A 22,364-nucleotide genomic window follows, 5' to 3' on the forward strand; every position below is an offset into this window, starting at 1 on the left:
ACGTCTTACAGAAACGCTATGGACTATTTCGTAACGGCAAAGACGCGTCTTGCGCCATATCACACTATGGCGCACTTTTTTTAACACTGGTTACAGTGCAGTCAGGTGGAATGATGGACGATGATAGTTGTCAGTGAGTAAGGCGTTCGGTTATGATTTGTATTATACAAGTTGTTTATGTATTAATTTAATTTTTAAATTTAAGATTAAATTTTATTTAAGTTTGCAGATGTTACTTTCTACATTTTAGCTGATATGGAGAATGAAGTTGGTGTAACGAGCAGAATGCGTTGTTACTCCAATCATACATTAGTTCATAATTTATTTTTAACTTTTTCTTTAAAACAAAATAAACAATGACATGAGGTACATATATATAGGGGAAGTTCAAATGAGAAGATGGTCAATTTACGAGAAGACGAGAAGAAATATAGGTCACATAATTAAAAAATATCATAAATAAAAAATAATTTTAAAAATTAGGATAATTACTGGTTTGAATTAGATAAGTACTTAAAAATTTCATTATATCTTTTAGATTTGTTAATTTTTAATTTTAGTTGTTAATCACATGTGATTATGTATATTTACATTTATAAATACTTTTGTGATGTAAATATAATGTCAAATGTGATAATACGTCACTTATATTCTAATATATATTATTATATGTGATATGTACAAAAATTCACATAATGGATCATATATGATACGTAATAGATCATATGTCAACGAAATGTTGTAAGAAATGGAGGATTAAAAAGCAAAATAACAGATTAAAAAGCAAAATAACAGATTAAAAAGAGTGAGATCGATGATAGAGGTCAATGTAGATGATGGGTTATATAGAGAAAGGACGATGATAGGGTGCATGCAATGGTTTAATGACCTAGGGTTTGACAACGATAAAACTGATTTATGCTTTCTTTACTTTAAAACCTTCCTAGTAGTAGTTTTTGAGTTAAAATGATGTAAGTAACCAATTTCTAAAAGTTTGATATTGTATTTATTCAAAAATAAATTTTTAGGGACTTAATCATTGAAATTAAAAAAATACAATTGATTTTTCATTTAAAAAGGTTCATGAAATTAATAATTTAAAAGGGTACAATATTTTCTCATCAAACTGACATGATGTTCATCTTCTTTATATCGTACTATATTATGAATTTCTTTTTTATTATCTAGAATAAATTACGTTTTAATGTCCTTCTGGTTTATTAAAAATTACGACTTTGGTTTTTGTGGTTTCAGAGTTCCGGTTTTCGTCCATATTGTTTGCAATTCATTGCTATTTTCATCTTCTTTTTTTGTATTTCAGTGTTATTTTCATCTTTGAGGCTATAATGCATTAAGTATGCTGATATCAACTAAAGAAAAGTTTCAACTGATGATTGAGCAGGTTTTTAGGCAATCATGCTTTGGTTTTTGCTTTCGATTTGGATTGAACTGATTGGTGGGGTTTCTGGGCAACCCTGCTCTTATTTAGTATCAATTGAAGAAAATTTTCAACTAATGATTGAGCGGGTTTTTGAGCAACAATAGTCTGGTTTTGGTTTGAACTGGATTAAGCAGGTTGGTGGGTTTTTTTGGGCAACCATGCTCTTATTTGATATCAACTGAAGAAAAGTTTCAACTGAAGATTCAACAGGTTTTTGATCAACCTTGCTCTGTTAATCCCATAACAAACATGAAAATAATCTCAATCTACGTGCAAATTCACCATAAAGAACACATAAAATACGTTATCCGGCTTTCACTTAAACCAACAATGCACCACTTAATAAAAAACGATCCATCTATCGACCACAACCAAACTCAAATTTGGTATGCTTTTACTCTGCATCGAACTAAAATCTGACTGTCGAAGAATTATTTGATTTATTTAAAATAAAATTATTTTAATTATTATTATATGGTTATTCTTGGAAAAGTATGTATAGCATCCAAATTTGGTGATCATATAATAACATAATTGTCTATCTCTACTCTAGAAGGTTTAGTGAGGTAATTGGATTTGACAATGAAAAGCATTTTAGTAGCTCATTGTTTTAATTCAATTATTATTATTCTTGACCCCATCTAAATACATTATTACACATTAATGCATTATATATATATATATATATATATTTGTGAGTGAGAGAGAGAGAGAGAAAAAAAAACGATAAACGATTGACGGGTAGCTGATATTTTGCAGTATGCATGTTGAATAACAAACAAGAAACGTATCAAGATATGTCGTTCCCGTTGAAAGTAGTGGATATAGAACATCTGATTTTACACGTAACAAACCCAAAATCTCGTTTTTTTTTATCACAACGGTTTCACGTGAACCATGTCTTAGACACATCGTTTAGCTAACGACTAACTCCAACATGATTTAGACCAAAATATTAGGTAAGAAAACGATCTTTAACTACAGATACAAATTGATAAATTAAATGAATCTGAACTGTAACAAACCCACGAATAAAACTTGAATCAGATGCATAAAAATACAATTGATTGTAAGCCATAAAAAAGAGTTGAAGTATATCCACTAATATAAGTTAATTAAGTGGATATTAGGTCACGTAAATCCAATTTTAAATACTTGGGAATAATATTTAAAAAGGAAGAAGGAAAAGGAGATCAACCTAACTTTAAAGACGTATATAATTTTTAGGATAATAAAATTTAATTTTTTTATTCAAATTGTTAGGTTTTTTTAAACATAATTTAAAGGTATTGAGTTTAAATATGTGTATTTTTTTAATTTAAAAAATAATAATATTAGTGATAAAACAGATAAATAATTAACTGTTTTTATAAAATTATAATCAGTTAAACATTTATATTCTTATAATTAGTTACGTACTCATATTGTCTCATACATATAAACGAATAAGTAATTTGCAATAACATATTTAATTAAATGATATATATACATATATATATATACTTGGGATCATGTGAGACCAAAGGTTTTTCGTGAGACCCATAATATTAATTATCAACCCTTGGATTAGATCTACAATTTGATTGTTCATAATCACAAAATTGCCACGAAACTTCTCAATAATCATAAAATTGTCTCCGTGCAACTTTAGACCATTAACTTATAAAGTTGATCAATGAACATAACTTGGTCTTACGAGTCTCACGAAAAACCCTAGGTCTCACGTGAACCCAACCCTATATATATATATATAGAGAGAGAGAGAGAGAGAGAGAGAGAGATAGTTTGTTTCAAATGCAACTCATCATATTTGTACAACTAATGCAACCCAATAAATTGAAATATTTATGGAAATGATAAGAGTTCATATATTATGATTTAAATATTTATGGATGATGAATAAGATTCATTAATTATAATCAATACTTTATATTAAGAAACAATCAAAACTTCTATGAAATTACATATTCATCAAATTAAATGGATGGTTGAGATTGAGTTGTATTGGTTATACAAATGTAAGAGGTTGTATAATAACTCACCTCTATATATAAAATTGATTTACCCATCAAATAATTTGATTTTGCAAAAAATATATAAATATTTTATAAAGGATGGTTTAATTTTTAAACTCAACCATTAGTACAAACCATAAAAATCAATATCAATTATTCATCTAGTATAAGGAATATCTGATTCAATGAATATTCCGATTGTTTCATAATATAGTTGATCATGATAAATTAACTTTGATAATATTTCATAAATATCAAAGTTCTAATAAATAAACTCATATTATTTTTATAAGAGAAAAGTCCAAAAAAACCTAATAAACTTTTTCATTTTAAATGGTTTAGTTATAAACCTTTTTTTTGGGAATAAAAAACTATTAAATTTCCCATTTTTTAACGATCAAGTCCTTAGACTATTTTTTGAATGAAAAAACTATCAAGCTTTTACATTTTAAATGACAAGAAGGGTACTCGTGCAATCCAACAAGATATATCTTGATTTTAATGTTTCATTTTATATTTTAGGTTATCGATGTTATAATGCGATTTTATGTGATTTTGAGGGAAAAAAATGTTTTTATTTTCTAATGAAATATAAATTTGAAGATATTATAAATTTTTTTAAAAAATAATCGTTATTGGTATCAAATTAACTATTTAAAGGTTCTCGTTTTTGTGTGATTTCTTTAATTCAATTTTTATTATAATTTAATTGAAGTTTAAAAACGAACTACTTTATTTTTTGTTTAATAAAATAATTCTTTTAAGATAATAATTAAGTATGTCTGTTAGAACTCAATAATTATCTTAATTATATTTTAGATTTTTTATATTCAAAATAATGTATTTGATTATGTTTATCTGCAATTAGTTACACAAATTCATTCATGGAGCTTTAATAAGATATACTCATGCACATTCTACTCGTAATCTTGAATTTTAAGTAATATGCATTAATAAACAGTACTTTATGCATAAAAAAATATTTTTAAGAGTTTTTATCAAATGCTTTATAATATAGTATAAGTTAAGACCCTAGGTTTTTATAAAAATAAATAAATAAACCATCAAACTTTTACTAGTCTGTTAATGTGAATTTTTTGGTTTAAAAGGATGTAGATAACCAACTTTTAAAAGTGCAGCAGTTTATTTATTAAAAGAATTTCCATGGACTTAATCAAAAAATGAGAAAATTTAACATTTTTTTTAATTCAAAAAAAGTAGTTCAAATATTTAATCATTCAAAATAAAAAAATTTAATAGTTTTTTTTTATTTAAAAAAACATTTTAAAGAACAAAACATTCAAAACGAAAAAAATTTATTAGGTTTTTTTTTTAATTTTTTTAATAAATATTTCAATTAATTTGTAAAAATCTGTAGTCTATTTCAATATTTGGGATGATGGTACATGTCAACCTCGATACAATGGACACTTGACCAAATAGATTGATGACATTGCAATGGTCTGACTCAGCTCTGACTATGACCATTTGACTTTATTCCATGCTATCGCCATTTTCTTATATATGTCTAACATGCATGCCCATAACATCATCATACCATCATGATGATGATCATGATGATGATTGTTTTAGTTGAACACCATCTTAACATTCATTCACAACTTGTTATTTTATCAATGGACTCCTTAGCAATTGTGTTACGGGTTTTATTGTAAATTAGTTTCGGTGACATTCTTTTAGAAATCGATGAAATTATAATAACTTCGAAACTTAGTGCATCAAGTGTAATTTTTTTATTATTTTTTTTTTCTATTTGAGGTTAGAATTTAGAATATCAATTAACATATATTTGTTTTATAATGTGTTTGTTTCACAAGTTAACCTTTTTAGCATGTTCGTGAGACAAAAGTTATACGTAAGAAGGGGTCTCCATATTTGGATCAATCCTAATTGAAGATCAACGCTAATGAGATGCACCAGATCAATTCTGATAAGAATTGTAATTCATGGGTGTGAGTGAGATTAAAAGTGATCAAGGGTCCAATCCTTTCTCACACTTTTCACCCTAACTCCTATTTTTACACGACCTTTCGTGTGTGTGTATAATGAAAGATCAAACGAAAATGGTACTAATTTACGAGAATATTTGAACCAGACAACATCAAATGTGATAAACAAGTGATATACACATGATAAACAATGTCAGGGGACAAGTTGTGCACGCTATTTAGTCCCTATACAACATCTCACATATGAGATGTGTATTATCACGTTTTCATAAAATAACGGTGTTCTCGTTTGAACCTCTACACACACACATATATAAAAACAATTTCATGCACTACTTCAGATAAACAATACATGCAAAAACCAAATATGTGAAAGTCAACGAAAATCATCCAATAAGTTTGATTTTAAGCTATAATTTGTCTTATTTCACATGTTTTCTTTTTGTTTACATGTTCTTTTCTTGTGTATGCGTATGATTGGCTATTACATGTATAAACGCATTTTTGTGTTTTCTTTTCATATGGAAAACATAGTTTAACATTTAATCTATGAAACAACATTGCATTAATACTGTACAGAACCTGTTTTCATGGTCTCTTACTTTTAGACTATCGCTAAATACACTAACATTTTGCATATTTTAGTTTGCTAAAAATGCATTCACACAATGCAACGTGATCCAATCTCAATTTTGAAACTTGGAACTTGAATACTTAATCCTGCTTCATGTTTCGTTCTACTCTTTCAATTTTATTTCCATGTTTGATTATATGTAAAAAGTAAATAGACTAAAACTTGAAACATATTCTTCTTACACCTTTCAGGTTAAGGTTTTCATTGAATGTTATTCATCCGAGTATTTAATCCTGAGGCACATTCTCGCATGAGTTTTTTATAAAGTGTTAGTTAACTACATAATTGTTTCGTCTCTTCTAATAACGATTTGGAGTTCTCTAAATTTGAAGAATTTTACACTCTGTCCTATTTTCTCCATTTTGCAGAATCTATTAGAGCAAAAACTTGTCCAAAATCTCCATTTTTTCCATTTTCAAGAATCTGCTGAAGATCTCACAAGTCAAATTCTAAGTAGTCCCAACACATGCAAGAATCTGAAATTATAAGGACTAGAAAATGAACAATCTCAGGGATCTTTGAAAACAAGATTAATGGTATCTCATAACATCTTTCAAAAACCTGCAGGATGCCAAACAACAAAAAAGGGGTTCAAGGAAACCTACACCATCAAAACACCAGTCCAAGGGCATCAATGCCAAATTGTTTCACATATTCCAACCTAACTTTTAACATATAACTAAACCCAAAAGACAAATGATTTCAAGAACCTAAAACAATTTTGCCTTTTTAGTATGACCGCGAGCGGCACAAAGTCAAGGAATCTGACCACACAATCACCCAGTTTCAAGAACACTGAGGAGCCAATCCCACAGTTCTTAAGCAATTATCTATGATGAATAGTATCATATGGTCAAAACATCAAGATACCAATATCATGGCTAAATGAAATTGAACTGCAGATGGATAGTATTAATGTAAAATAAATCATCTATACAGTAACACTAATAAATGTTAAAGAGATTATTCACCAAGATGATGAGGTTTAAACCCTGACCTCCTAGGAAACCGGGCTCTACCAGTAAACCAGATACGCTAGGCCAAATGCATTTTCATAAATCCGAAAAATTTACTGTCCTGATTGGAACATATAAATTCAAATTTACATGTCTGTCCTAGAGTACAAAGACAATTGTTTATTTGTTTGGAAAATCTTTAGTTGCCAACAGAAAATACAAAAGCTTGGATATAAGTTGTTCCAGGTTATACTTCATATCCACAACAAACTACAAAATAAATAATGAACCGAAAGCATTAATTATCAACTCCAAGGGAAAAATATAAGTAAACTGAGAGTGTGTTTTCGTTAAAGTATTCAATAAAAATATAGGACTACTATGTATGCGACAGGAATTGTTATAATAAGAGCCTAAACAATGTAGTTGAGATTAAGAAAGTGGATATAATCATGTTAGCCGAATTAATGGTGGGACAGGTGATTCATCCTTAGGTGAATGCTTCTGCCAGTTCAACCCCTATAGCCTCAACATGTGGTTTGGGATTGAGTACCTCAACGGGGTTGATAGAGTGACATTGCTCCTCGGGTAGGCTTAAATGAATCTGTCAAAAGACAATCTTGGAGGACCTAGCCAGAAACTTACTAGAAGAGAGCTTAGTGGTCATATAAGGGGAGATTGTGAAGGTTTTAATGAAAAAAATTCCAGGAGGTTTTAGTATGATAGCAACTTAACAAGGATAAGAAGTCGAAATCTTAACTTTTGCAGTGGCTATGATTTGTAGGCTGTAAACACTTTCTTGAAAAACACTCTGACATAATAACCTATGGTGATGATTAAAGATCTAGCCAGATAAACGTGGGTTTACAGAGATCCAATGTCAAGCATAATTCCTGAAGTTATACAGGGAGTATGTAGCAACACCAGGTATGGTGTTAAATACCCTAGAACTAAGTGGTGAAAACTCTTTGTCAATTGTTACAAGACCAAGTATCCGTTGAGGTGAATGCTTCTGCCAGTTCATCCCCTATTCCAATTTCATCTCTATTGAATTTGAATATCAGAATAATCTCGAATTGGATCCTAAATTGACGGGTTAGTGTGAGCTTATCAGAAAAATTAGAAGAATTTATAAAGAGAGTTAGTTTATTTGATCAAATAAAAAACTTGTCTATGTACTGTTCCATTCGATCTTTTAGGTCCCGACTTCACCTGAATTTGACCTCCTGGATATTAAAGAAAGGAGGAGCCTCGATTTGGTACCGCTCTCGCGGCCCGCACCGAAACAGTGGTGGTCCCCCCCGGACCGCCCGGATCCCACGAGTGAATCGAAAGTTTTGGGATTTACCACCTCAACGGGGTTGATAGAGTGACATTTCGGGTAGACTTAAATGAATCTGTCAAAAGACAATCTTGGAGGACCTAGAAAAAGAGAGCTTAGTGGTCATATAAGGGGAGATTGTGAAGGTTTTGATGAAAGAATTCCAGGAGGTTTTAGTATGGTAACAACTTAACAAGGATAAAAATTTGTAATCTTAACTTTTGCAGCAGCTATGATTTGAAAAACACACTCACATAATAACCTATGGTGGTGATTAAACATCTAGCCAGATAAACTTGAGTTTACAGAGATCCAATGTCAAGCATAATTCCTGAAGTTATACAGGGAGTATGTAGCAACACCAGATATGGTGTTAAATACCCTAGAACTAAGTGGTGCAAACTCTTTGTGTCCATTGTTACAAGACCAGAAGATTGAGTTTCAAAAATGGTAGATGAAGCAAGAAGTGGGACAGAGAAACTAAAACAAAATTATTAATATGTGATATTCTAAAACTACTTTAAAGAAGTGGAGAATATAGGTTAGTAGATTACAATTGGACTTCACATTGGCGGAGCCAAAATTTGGGTTTAGGGTGGTCCTCTTAAATGTTATTATGCAAATACATAAATAAGATAAATGAAAAAACAAATATATAAAGATCCTAATCCACAATCTAGTGTATGCATGAAGATTGTCCAAGTATCCTTAGACTAATCCATAAGTGTTTTACTCTTTGTTACAAAACTTATCCATAACTGTTAAATGTTAAACTTATTAGTCAACTATAAGTATACAATTCCACTCAAATTTCAAATGTGAATATTAAGATTTAAGAACAAAAACAAGAATGAGAAAAAAGAAAACGGGCATCTTGAGGTAGCTAAAAAAGCATTTTTCGCTTGTCGACAATGGTAAGCCAGAGCTATCAACTGAAGAATCGCATTATGGATGGAGAATCATTATGAGTAGCAAATTGTATATAGAATCCAGGAGACCTGAAAATATAGTAGCAAGATACACTGCAGCAAAACATTGTCAATGTAAAAAGGATCATTGTGTAAATCTAACACCGTAAGAATGATCATCAAAACATTCTACCATAATTTACACGACAGAAAGGTAATTCATTTTTATCATCAACACTATACTCATCCTGGTTGGTTGCAGCTGTTGATTTTTGTTGCTGCACAAAACAGATGCTGGAACACCCCCCCCCCCTTCTATGCGACCCTGCCAACCTCGTGTACAAGGGCCGCATAGGCCACCTGAGGCCTGAACTTGAGGTACATCATCTGCGACCTTCGCCATTTGTGCGCAAGCCTGGCACCCTCCATATCAAGGTCACTAGCCAAGCAGGGCCCTGCTTGGACGATTGTTTTGGCAGTTTTTGGTGGGTTTTCACCCATTTTGGCCCCTGGACCCCCTAGCTCATATTTGCCATATATAAGCCTTCCGTTTTCGGTTTTGCTTAAGCTTTTTGAGAAAAACTTCAAGGCTTCTACCATTGCCAGAGAGAAAGAGAGGAGATTACTCCATTTGGCTTTCTACTAGTTTTGGGTCATCAATCTCCACTGTAAGTTGCTTTGTACTCCTTATGGTATATCAATACAAATAATCTCTTTATCTGGGGTGGATGTAAAGTACCTAACTGCGGCAGAACCACGTAGATCTCGTGTCCTGTTTACTTGTTTTACTACACTAGCTTGTTTATCGTTATATTGCCTTTGATTTAGCTTGCGGTTGGTTTATATGCTTGGATAGGATGGCCATTTACTAGTTTGTCAGACCCTAGATATCACGCTTCTGTCTTTGTGGTTCACTTGCACTTGAATCTCAGTAGTTTGGGATCTACGAAACCATTTGCGGATTTGTTTGGCAAGTTTTAAAGCCCTTACAACAGCTACATTATTTCAGCAAGAAAACGGTTATTGTGACACTCTACCATCATATAGGCACCCTCGTTGATTGCAGCCACACCAGGTTTTAGCTCATTTGAAAATATCTACCAGAGAACCAAGCATGATCAGAAGATCAAGACACCCACAACTATAAGCTCTACAGGAGTTCCAATTCCGTCAACTATTAATCCAAATGTACCTAATTATAAGTCAGGTTGATCTTATAAGTCAAAATATTTCACTTTTGCAGCAGAAGAAACCAAGCCCACAAAGCGCTCGCTTTACATTATTCAAAATAAGCATTTTCATAGATGCTTAAACAAGCAGGCATCTACACAGGATATTTATACAATTTTACTCCTAATATAATGCAATAACAGGATAGAAAATAACAAAAGGGTTTAGGAGTATAATGTTTTCTTGCCTTAGAGTCGTTAAGCATTTAATCAAACAGTTGACCGGCGTTCAAACCCTGTCCCTGGATCCTCCGTGGAAGGATTCACATCGAGCCCAGTAACCACTGCAGACGGTGGCCCCCTGCGACACCGCTCCTGCATCTCTCCAACCTTATCAGCACTCCCTGAAAACAAAGCCTCTACGGAACCATCCCTTCGGTTCCTAACCCATCCTTTCAAACCCAACTCCTGCGCATTCTCCACCGTCCAGTTCCGGTAAAACACCCCTTGAACCCTACCCTTAATCATCACCCTCACCTGTAATCGCCACCGCAACTGTGTTATCCACCTCATCAAAACATATACAAAGGAAACAGATCCTCATGGGATTTTCATCTACCACAATCTCACAACAACAAAAGTTAAATTTATATCCGCTACATTAACTTATGCCGTCGAAGGCTGCTTCATATGATTTATTTTTCTTTTGTTAATTTAAGCAACATTGGCTATGGATCAGTTCTCATGTAAAAGATATCATACAGAAATTGGACTTTTTACCGTTTCAATGGGTGCTGATGAATCCGGTGGAGAAACAGGGGAAGCTAAAGACGACATATTAAGAGGACGAGATGGGAGCAGAAGAGGATGAGGCCGGAGATGAGGATGGCGAACCGGAAGATGAAAATGAGCAGGTATTAGAGGACGAAATGAAAATTGGGGGAATCGTCTTGCAATTTGACTCCGATGATGATGATTCCGTAATGTGTGTAGATGGTTCCAACGAATCTGGGGTTTCAGTGTCATGATGACTCTTTCTGCTGCCATTTTCAGAAACTCTCACTCCATAGACGAGACATCTACTAGAAATGTCGATTCGTTTTTTGTGGAGGGAAACGGAACAATTCTTCCTCTATTTTTTTCTTTCTTATAAAAATATTCAACTACTTTAATACAATCAATTTATATTAGGAGGTGTTTTGGGATTGTTTATAAATACAACGTAATGACTTATTTCAGTGTATTATCGGTAATAAGCATTTTTGAGTGTTTGGATAAATAACTTATATTGATGTCAAACCGATAATAAGAAGTTTTTGAAAAAGTTAAACCCTTCCGACTTATAATAAGTTGATAAGTGTTTTTCTAGAAAAGTAGTTGTTGTTTCAAATAAGCAATCGCAAACACCCTTTTAGTACCAAAATTTCAGTATTTTTGTAGAACAAATGCAATTTTGAATGATTAGCACCTGAACTATTTTTTTTAACGAAAAAATCACTAAACTTTTTTATTTTAAGTCATTGAACATTTTTCTTGTAATGAATAAAACCATCGAACTATTAGAAATTGGTTACCCATACCATTTTAACAAAAAAAAAACTACCTGTAATCGACTAAAAAAGTTTTAAAGTAGAACCCTAAATCAGTCTTATTGTTTCCTAACCCTACGCCATTCAAACCTCTCGCAAACAATGGCATCGCTCCCTGTCGCCTCATCGTTGTCCTTTGGTGTTCTCCATATTGCCTATCATGTTGTTGGCATTTGCCATCCATCACCCTCTTTTCGATAGCAAAAGCCAACAACATGATATGTTCTTTTACTTTAAAACCCTCTAGTCGGTACATAAACCTTTTGTTTGTTAAAACTTAAAAAATTGTATGTAAATAATTTGTCCAATAGTTTTATTTATTAAAAAAAAAAAAGTTCAGTGACTTAGCTATTCAAATAAAAAAAATTCATTTAAAAAAATAGTCTGTAAACTTAATCATTCAAAATTAGAAAATTTAATGATTTTTTTATTTTAAAAAATAGTTTAAGGACTTGATCATTTAAAATGAAACATTTCGTTGGGTTTTTCCAACTTTTCCCCAAAAAAACTCTAACGAGATCTCATAGTTCCGCCCCTACAAAATTTAGTGAAAATATTTTATTATTGTATAGTGTTTTTGATATTTTTTTTGGATAACCGTTGAATTCCAAATCAACTTACACGCACCAACTAATCCCTGAACAACCACAGATGGCTTGGAGTTATCATCGGGTATCATAAAGATTTTGGTAGCGTTTGCATTCGAACTCAGGATAGATGTTGAGCCAAGTATTTGATTCTAAGGGGATTTGGAAGTACATCAAGTTCACATCAAGTCAAGTAGATAAAATTTGTATCAACGTCTCAGTAAATGGTTATTTTAAAAGATCATTCCACATTAATTGTAACATATGATAAACACATGAAACAATCTGCATCCTACCTCCTTGATCACAGAGCAGTCATTTAGTTGGCGATCCAATCGAGTACATAAAATAACTTACATGAATTGTATCAAGGAAGAGAAAGGGAGTGGGAATAATTCCCATGTTTAGTAGTTCTAAAGGGTTCTCCGCCAAACTAACCATTAATGCCAAGAAAATTGAGAAAATGACCATTTTTTAAGGGTTCCGTCAATATAGGTCACTACTTCTAGTCTCTTTAGGGCCAGTAGGGATTTTCCTGACTGTGAGGCTCATGAGATTAGTCGAGGTGCCCACAAGCTGACTACGGGACACCCACACTTACCAACAATACCAATTAATGGACCTCTGGAGCGATTTTGCTCAAATATATATAGAGAAAACGAACATTAGATGGCTTTACTCTTGCTAGCTAGCTTTTGTCTCTGAAGATATACAATCTTTACAGTAAATTGGGTTCATGGTATGAATTGTGATGACCTGCCATTTATTTGACCTCTGCACAATTGTTTGCTCCCACAGGTTCTCTTAAGCAATTAGATATTGCCATAACTGCAGCTTCAACAGATGCATCCTCTCCCTGTTCCAATTCCATTTAGTATAAAAATTATTGCTCTATTTCGGTAACGAAAAACTAGTCAATACCTTCTCTTTCCAGTAAAACATATTTCCATATTTCCCTGCCAACCGACTCCAAAAGCTACGTGGTATATCTAAATCCACGGACTCACCCACATTGAAGTTCAAAATGTTCCCTGCTTAGCCAGGAAATAATGTATACTTTAGAAGAAGCAACGGGTGGAGGATATGGCAGATGAAATCCTTACCAAAGGTAGGATCAGCAACAAAAACTATAGTTCTGTCATCCACTTGCCAGAAATCTTTGATTGCCAACCCTGCAGAAGTTCGATAAATTTGCATGATTAAGTTAGCATGATCATAAATACTAATGTCTTCGAGGCAATTAGCTCACCAGGTGTATCAGGATAGTTCTGAGCTAGAACTCGCAACTTGAATCCTGTATCTTTTTCAATAGAATCAATCTCCTTTGCAAGTCTTTTCTCCTGAAAAGATTATTCTTCAAATTTACTCTTGATGTTCAAAGATTAGATGATGCAAGAAACTTTCATGTTCACAATCATCTTCCAGATGGAATATTAAAGAAATAGAAGGAAAACTTGATGTGAGCCATTTGGTAATTTACTACCCTTTCATGAATCTCATAACATAAGAGTAGGATTTAACTATCAAGGCATAGTTTCTTAAATCCTCATACACACCTTGGTAATCCAGTAACTACTCGATGTCTGCTTTGTTATTCAAGTTAATGCCATGCTGGCCTATTCAGGCCAAAAAAGTCATTTTAGGAATCCAAGATTGATTGAAACTCCCTCTCTCTCTCTCTGTCTCTCTTCCAATATGTCAAGTCATTTTAAAATTCTTCTCAACTTTTTCAAGATGCTGAGTGTTTGGCTAGTCTATTAACAATCAGATAACACTTCTCAACCACACGGGTGGTAGCGTGGTGGATAGAGATAAGGAGATGATTAAATGAACTCGAGTTTGAATCTTGCTATCTACATATGCGTTTGTGGGGCACCGGAAGATTTACCTCAGGGCTGTGGGCGAAGCCTATTGTCGCGACTTGGGATAAATCCATTTAAAAAAAAGCACTTCTCTTTAAATACCCTTAATCTATCTTTATCTCCATGTGAAGAAAATTTGAGAATCACCTAAAAGACTCGCATTTTGAAACAAGGGCAGACATGCAACAAAATTTTGCAAACAATAGAGATGGACTATAGTATCCTAAACCAGTAATCAAGACCTTAAAAGACTAGCATTTTGAAACACCGAGACCATGTTGATGAGAAGGGATACCATCACCCTAGTAACGAAGCTTAAAATTCTCAAACAAACATTCGATGTGTCCACTTTTAATGTAGAAGTTAACATACTTGAACTTGATGCCAAAATGGTGGTATATCTCTAGGTTTGCAAAGGATATGGTACAACTTAGTTAAACAACAAAGAACATTACCTGACCATCTGAGAGGAACCCAGCAACATCAATAACTGTTGTGAATTCTTTGGGAAGTAATTCAGGCTTATTAACTCCAACTTTTGCCTCAGCAAATCCAACTCCTACATAGTTTATGTTTTTGTTCTTTTATGCTCTGCACTCTGATTCAAGAAACAGAAAACAAAAGGCAACTCCTAACAAGCTTATAAAACTAAAAAACTGTTGATTCAAAAGGAATATATATATATATACACACACGATCCAGCAGGCTTTTTAAATGAAGATTAATACTGCTAGTATGCATCAACAAAATTTGCTAAATGCTTGTTCCGTTTAAGTATCCAGTAAAAATTTGTTCAAAGCAAAGTGATAGTTTTAGAGAAATCAAAAGAAATACATCAAATGAACTCAAAATGTATTTACTTCTATCCACTCTCATACGACTAAATTTTAAACGAAAGTTTCATATTTGGCCAAATTGCTGCGGCTCAATCTGTTAGCCTAGAATTCCCCCACCCAAAGCAACGAAGAATCTCCATGTCAACTAAAACATATAGGTCAGTATTAACTTCGCTGCAGCCGGATGTCACAAACTTCATTAATGAAATTAACACAATCCCAAAATCTTATCCGCCTAAACCTCATGTTAACTAAAACATGTAGCATCCGATGCTAATGATTTGGACTGACTATGTCACACACCTGCTGTTGCACAAATTTTCTTACAGTGAGATTTCCTTAGACATAAAACAAAATTTGCATATAGAACGTTTACTCAGAAAAGAGTTCGAGATTTAGATAACGATCGAAAAGGTAAAACGAAGATGAATGCATACCAGAAAGAGCTACTGCGAGAGCTAGGGTTCCCGAGAGCGCAAAACTCAGAGAATTGGATTTAAATTTAGAAACCAATCGGCCGAAATCTGATGATTTGTGGGTCGAAAGAGATTGATTCGATACAGATGATGATGATGATGATGATGCTCTGGTAGTAACTAAATGAGTAAAATTCTTCGAAGTATTTCGAAATCGGAAGGGAGGATGAAGTTGAAGAAGAACCGCCATTGTTACTATGAATCAGTTCGATCCGAAAAATGGTGTTCTTTCTGGATAGGATTCAGAAGACGATCTTCACTGTGGATATCTCTGGAATCATGCAAAGACAAATAAGCAGTAATGGCCCCTCAAGTTTAACAGATTGCCAAAACCTGCTACTTAAATCTAGGAAAATACAAATCTAGCCCGATATTTATTCATTATCATTGATGAGTCCTCCTAAAAATATAAATTCTAGAGAGACCAAAAAAAAAAATGTTGCTCTTTGGCTAGGTTACATACACCAATACGGTGACACAGACGACACTGTTTTATGGTTCTGTCGTACAGGAAAAAGATCATGTTTTTGTGTTTTGGTTTGTACCATCAAATAGTTTTTGAAACTGAAACTTTGATGCAAATCTTTGATGGTACAGTTGGTAAAAGTTGTTCAATTTGAATGAAAACCCCAAGTTCGAGTCACCTTTATCAAAAAAATTAATTTTCAGCTTAAATGTTGGTGTTTTTTTATATGTTTTAGAAAAAAATTTACAACCTAAACTCGAGCATGGGTCATTTCTACATAAGGATAAGGACCAACCAATCTATATTAATATTATGAAATATTTCAGTGGGTTTGTTTTGTAGTCAAATTGTGCACCACTCAATGAAATTTCTAAGTCTGTCTCTGTTCTTAAGGCAGGTCTATCAGATAAGGTTTGTTTTTTAAATAAGGATGATAGGTTCATCTCTACTATTGTTACTTGCTTAATCTGCTCAAGTCGAAACTTTATGTCAGGATTCAACCTTAGGGGTCATCGGTTCTGATCAATTTCCCTCTGGTCTCGATTGGTTTCAATCTTTAGTGAGGCATGTTGACAAAATTCGTAATCTATGCTTTTTTTAGTCTTTAGTAGTGCAACTAAGTTGGTTTGAATTGCTAGTAATGGGTCCAGAAATTTTAGTAACAAGGATCGGAATTTTAATTTATAAAATTTTAAGCATCAAAATAAGATCTGAAAATGTATACTGCTTACGAATGATGCCTTAACTTTGACATCTAAAATTCATACAATTATTTTCGTTTAAATTGCATTCTTTTTTATTCTTACATAATTGAAAATATAACAAAATTAGAAACCATACAAAGAGGTACAAGATTCCAACCCGGCCACGAGAGCTAAGGGTGCGTTTGGTTTGCAGGAATGAAATGGAATTGGGGGGGATTTGGATTTAAAATCCATTCCAATCCTGTGTTTGGTTGGCAAAATGGTCAGGATTTGAAATCCCAGGTTTTCATTAAAATCCCTTAAACATGGGATTTGGAAATCCTTCCCTTCGACTCGCTTCCAGATCCCGCTTCCGTTCTCACTTCCCTTCCCGTCCTCTCGCTTCCTGCCGCCCTAAGCCCTAACCCGCCGGTGCTTTCTCCTCCTCACCGGTAATCTTTTGTCCTCGTTGTCCCGCTTGAACAGGTGCTCTCGTCGGTGTTCTCGCCGGTGCTCTCTCCTCTTCTTTGCCGCCTTCTCTCATCACTCAGCAGGTAAAGACTTCCCTTTTCCCCTTTTCTTGAATGTGCTCTCTCTTCCTCTTCGCCCCTTTTCATTCCAATACTGAGTAAGAAGCATGTTGGCCCAACTGATTCAGTCAAATTAACGTTAGGAATTCAGTCTAGCTAATTACAGGGTTGTGGAAGTGACAGTCAATTTCTACATATTTAGTTCATATACAGTTCAATTTGGCTTCTGTATGGTTTGAGTTCATGTACAGTTCAAATCCCTCCAAATCCAAATCCTGCAAACCAAACACATGAATGAATTTTAAATCCAATCTAATCCAAATCTCATGGAATCCAAATCCCTCTTGGGAATCCAAATCCCTCAGAAACATTCCTGCGAATCAAACGCACCCTAAGCTCATTCTAACTTGTACATGTCTTCAATTAGGTTTGAGGTATCGATAAGTTTTTTTTGCGTGTTCTTAGATGTGGGTCGGCTCTTTGCATTATTTTCTAACAATCTTGAAAAAGAACCCGTTAAATCCATCGAAGTAGAGAGTCTATGGAACCACCTCTGCAAAGGCGAGAACTTCTTCATCGAGCTCCACTGGTTCGAAAAGTCGAGACTCTTATACGTCAATAGAGAAAGCAGATTCAGAAAGAAAGCGAGTCATTTTAGTYTGTAATCTTGTAAAAGAGGGTTTCAACTAGACTACGGGTTGTTATTCTAATAGACATAACCTGAATGCCGTGCGGCATTACAGATATGCTTAGAAAATCCTTTTTTATCAAATATTTTTTGTACAACAAAGTTTTTATCTGAAACAACTCGTGTATCTTTTAATTTGATTTGAAAGAAAACAAAGAAGCTTAAAAAGTTACCAAAATTATACTTTATATATTTACAACCTTCAAAATTGTTTTATTAGAAAAAGGAAAAAGTTCAAAATATAACCCAACAAACTTTCTCATTTTGAACAACCTTTGACACGACCTAGATCACAGGACGTCGCATATCATGCACTTTCACGTGTATTATCACATGGGATAAAGAGTGCTCTTTCGTTTTTGTAAAATAAATATGTTCTCATTTGAAACTCCACCTACATATATATATATATATATATATATATACACACACACACACAAGAAAAGATCATAAGAGAGGTTAATCAATTTGCGATAAGAGAAGAAGTTCCAATAACATATATGATATTGGTGATAGCACGCTTAATCATATATTCCACCGGTCCCAAAATAAATGTCCACAATTGAAATGACACACTTTTTAAATATGAATAATAATTGCACATTTTTTGCTAATCAAACGACATTTTTACCCTTATTTAATTTCTCCCTCTTTAAAACTCTTAAACATTTGTGCATTAATTAATGGTAAATTTAAGAATTTAGTTATCTACTTTTAAAAATGGACGCTTGTTTTGAAACAACCATAAATAGAAATGTAGACATTTATTTTGGGAAGGAGAGAGTATGATTAAACATACCCAAAAGAGAAACAAGTGAGTTGGTGAAGCTATGCATTGTCAATGCAACATATGTAACAATATATGATTAAGCATGCATATCATGCGTTTAATCATATATGATATTGAAAATTCTCACCTTCTCGTTGAATCTGACCTTGTATACATACATACATACATACATACATATATATAAAGGCATAATCAAATGAAAATCCCAAAAAGATTAACAGCCAATCAAATTTCACATTGTAAAACAACATTGCATTTCTAACATACATTGTTTCACAAGGTGAAAAAAAACCATTCTCAACCTTTTTTGCAGTTATCATTTGGTTATTCTTATATATATATATATAATATATATAAAGAGAGAGAGAGAGAGAGAGAGTGAGAGAGAGAGGGAGTTGTAAAGAAGAAAAGGAAATGACAATATTCAGAAGTGAATAACGAAGCAAAGGTTGAGGCCAGAGCAGTCTCACATGGCTTAGACATTTTGAACACAATCAATCCACAGTAGCATAATAGTACCAAATATTTTGAACTTATTCTGGTCTAAAAAACCTTAAGGGAAGTAAACAGGCCAGTTGTAGTAATATGAATCACGTGCCGCTTTGCTCCAGTTCTTGTTCCACTACAACCAACCAAAATTAATCAAATTAAACCTTATTTTCCACATATTACTTTATACCTACATAAATATAAATTATATACATATTAACTGTCCAAACATACCGAGTATTCGTATTTCTGTCTCTTTTTCAGTGCCTTCTTCAAATGATATTGCTCATATAGCATCGCATGATCATGCCAACTAAACATTACAGTACCAAAACAGACAATGTTAAGATGTAAGTAACTGCAATATTGGGAGAAGAACACCTTCACAGAGGCATATAACTAAGTTTCTACAGCTAAGATGGTGGGCATTCTTGCAGAGTGAGTGAGGGGTCTTGGGTTCGATTCAGGCACCACCCAGCTGTACCTATAACACACGATTTTACGTCCCTGATGGCCGTGGAACTGGTACGGTGGATGCTCTAGTGAGTGATGTCATACCCTTTTCAGATGATCACTTAACTAAGTTGTCACCGAGGGATATTCATAATTTCAAAGCTGAGGTGTAAAAGTGATTGCAAATCACACAAAAAGACAATGGAAGATTGATCAAAGTGGCTTCAGTATGTAGAGGTAGAATGGTGGCGATTTGAGGTAAAGTGTGCTTGGGCATTCTTGGTATATGTAAGAACTCGTGTCCTATCGATCATATCTTTTTAATCGACTAAATTTTTTACATTTGTTGCATTAATATCACCAATCACCATAGATAAACCACGCTTACGTCAAAATAACTCGCTCCTAAAAATGCATACATTTATAGAAGGGCGATGGGGGAGGTACCAAAAACAAAGTTCCAGTGCCAGTTAAACTCCTATGCGTAGTAGTGAAATGTTACAGTATGTTACCATGGTGATGATACCTTTGGGGATGTGAAAACTGCAACAATTCTTGTAAGATTCAACTTAAAATTACTCATTTGTCAATTATGATCGTATAAAAAAATTGAGGGCATTGATTTAGTTCGTCGAAATTCTGTTAATCGTAAAGATTGAAGGATGTTTCATCTACAATTCTCTACAACTAAACCTAGAACCAAAACCACTAGAGATAATTCCCAAAAAAAGAACAAAAATACCCTAAATTGGGAACTAGAACCATCCCCGTAAACTTTGATGATTAAAAAACCTAATCAAAGATCTGACTCTATTAACGCCGAAAAGAACAGCAATCGAATTACGTTCTATGATCAATTAAAGTAACAAAACACAGAATGACAAAGAAAGTCTAAAATGAAGAACAGATGAATTGAAATAAGTTATTGGAGTACATACTTGAATCGATTAGAGACCTGCCAAATGTAGGGATGGGACCAAGTGATGGCGGAGAAGGCGAGTGAACCAATCCAAATGCTGAGGAAATTTTCTTTGCCGCAGTGTGGAATCCCTGGGTCTCCTCTGTAGGCGTTCCCAAAGTACTTCTCCATTTCTGCGCGCTAGGGTTTGCTTCTGATGAAGATGAAGGGAGGGAGACTGCAGCCTTTATCTCGGCTTATCTGCTTCTCTTATCTTTTCCAAATTACACTTTTCACCCTTGTTTTCTTGTTATTTGTTATCACCTTTTGTTTTAGTTTATTTTTAGTGTAAATTACGCTTTTAGACCCTGTGGTTTATAAACAATTACGATTTTCATCCCTATGGTTTAGAAATTGTGGTTTCATTCCTATAATTTGTAATTCATTACTAATTTGGTCTTCAAGTCTAACTCCTACTTTTAAATATAACTTAATCCGGTTGGATTCCAATTTTTAACATTCAAATTGGATTAGTTTTTCCATAACCTACCATCAATCCAAATTATATATATTGGTCTAATTGAATGAGAACTAGATAGTTTATGGTAATTGTGAGTTCTAATATGAGTCAATCATTTTAGATAATTAATGTTATTTACTAAAATAGAACAAAAGGTAAATTAGTAAATTGTGTTAATTATTCAATTTACTTTAATTAGTTTAATATTCTAATTTACTTTAATTAGTTTAATTATTTTAATACACGTATATATACACACACACATCAACACACATGTACCAAATCCGGTGGCCTTCTCTAGCATCCACCACCACTCCGGTGACCTTATCCGGTCATCTTGTCTGACCAAAATGCCGTCTCTGATGATCGACCACTAAACACCCACATGTGAACATTCCCGACAGCTAGCCTCATCTTTGTCTTTGTGACCCCCTCACTACCTATCTCCCTTCCCCCGTACCCGTCACTGACCACCATCTCCATCGAAACTCCCCTCGATCCCCCCTCAAACACCCTAATCGATCACTCTCCATCTGGGAAAACCATCCACTCATGTGGTCATCTCCATCTCAACCTTCTTCTCCAACCCAACCTCCAGACCTGCAACACACATACACATACTGCACACACACATATTATATTGCATATACACACTGCACAAATACAATAACATTGGGAGGCTCATTACTTCAATGTTCCTCGAATGGATCTCACATCAATAACCCGACCCCTACCGCCTATAGGTAGTTTTAGACAAGTTTCTTTAAAATTGATGAGAATGTAAGAAATATGATCCAACCCTTTCTTGGATAGAAGTTATGGACCCTTCTTTGGTAGAAGTAATTCTTTCTTGTAAAGAACCCATTTCGACCAAACTTTGCCTTACGTAAAGTTGCCAGAGTACGATTAACCTCTGGATTTGATATTTTGAAAATGGGTTGGTTGAACTTGAAAATTTTATTTCAAGAATAGGTTGGATCCAACCAGCTTGTGCACACTGTATACGACATAAGTATCATAGTGGTATCATAGTTTGTATCACAGTGGTCTCAAAGTTTACTTGGTATGTTTTGGGTATCACAT

General features: G+C 33.6%; 3 protein-coding genes across 3 annotated transcripts; all 3 read right to left on the reverse strand.

Annotated features, from left to right (window-relative positions):
• Positions 1-9,070: 9,070 nt before the first annotated feature.
• Positions 9,071-11,565, reverse strand: LOC112521589 (acylphosphatase). The gene is made up of 3 exons (XM_025130532.1): positions 11,195-11,565; positions 10,663-10,951; positions 9,071-9,359 (listed from the first exon to the last, which is right to left on the reverse strand). Exons 1-2 carry the CDS (start codon positions 11,459-11,461, stop codon positions 10,685-10,687), a joined length of 534 nt encoding a protein of 177 aa, XP_024986300.1. The 5' UTR covers positions 11,462-11,565; the 3' UTR covers positions 9,071-9,359; positions 10,663-10,684.
• A 1,638-nt stretch (positions 11,566-13,203) lies between these two features.
• LOC112522082 (thylakoid lumenal 15.0 kDa protein 2, chloroplastic) lies at positions 13,204-16,041 on the reverse strand. Its single transcript, XM_025131153.1, has 6 exons — positions 15,726-16,041; positions 14,908-15,011; positions 13,840-13,930; positions 13,694-13,762; positions 13,512-13,621; positions 13,204-13,446 (listed from the first exon to the last, which is right to left on the reverse strand). The coding sequence occupies exons 1-6, from the start codon at positions 15,952-15,954 to the stop codon at positions 13,354-13,356; spliced, it is 696 nt and encodes a 231-aa protein (XP_024986921.1). The 5' UTR covers positions 15,955-16,041; the 3' UTR covers positions 13,204-13,353.
• A 3,277-nt stretch (positions 16,042-19,318) lies between these two features.
• LOC112521390 lies at positions 19,319-21,067 on the reverse strand. Its single transcript, XM_025130221.1, has 3 exons — positions 20,802-21,067; positions 19,645-19,723; positions 19,319-19,543 (listed from the first exon to the last, which is right to left on the reverse strand). Exons 1-3 carry the CDS (start codon positions 20,951-20,953, stop codon positions 19,475-19,477), a joined length of 300 nt encoding a protein of 99 aa, XP_024985989.1. The 5' UTR covers positions 20,954-21,067; the 3' UTR covers positions 19,319-19,474.
• Positions 21,068-22,364: the final 1,297 nt, after the last annotated feature.

The sequence above is a fragment of the Cynara cardunculus genome (assembly GCF_001531365.2).
Source record: "Cynara cardunculus var. scolymus isolate 2C chromosome LG 11, CcrdV1, whole genome shotgun sequence".
NCBI classification, from domain to species: Eukaryota; Viridiplantae; Streptophyta; class Magnoliopsida; order Asterales; family Asteraceae; genus Cynara; species Cynara cardunculus.

Bases quoted from the DNA above. Each gene is read 5' to 3' on its own strand.
- LOC112521589 (XM_025130532.1), bottom strand. From the start codon at position 11,461: ATGGCAGCAGAAAGAGTCATCATGACACTGAAACCCCAGATTCGTTGG. The intron at 10,952-11,194 runs GTAAAAAGTCCA...TGGCGATTACAG, and splicing joins CATCAGCACCCATTGAAACG to GTGAGGGTGATGATTAAGGG.
- LOC112522082 (XM_025131153.1), bottom strand. From the start codon at position 15,954: ATGGCGGTTCTTCTTCAACTTCATCCTCCCTTCCGATTTCGAAATACT. The intron at 15,012-15,725 runs GTATGCATTCAT...TAAACTATGTAG, and splicing joins TCTCGCAGTAGCTCTTTCTG to GAGTTGGATTTGCTGAGGCA. The intron at 13,763-13,839 runs GTGAGCTAATTG...GAACTTCTGCAG, and splicing joins GAACTATCCTGATACACCTG to GGTTGGCAATCAAAGATTTC.
- LOC112521390 (XM_025130221.1), bottom strand. From the start codon at position 20,953: ATGGAGAAGTACTTTGGGAACGCCTACAGAGGAGACCCAGGGATTCCA. The intron at 19,724-20,801 runs GTATGTACTCCA...TGTAATGTTTAG, and splicing joins CAGGTCTCTAATCGATTCAA to TTGGCATGATCATGCGATGC. The intron at 19,544-19,644 runs GTATGTTTGGAC...GGTTGGTTGTAG, and splicing joins GACAGAAATACGAATACTCG to TGGAACAAGAACTGGAGCAA.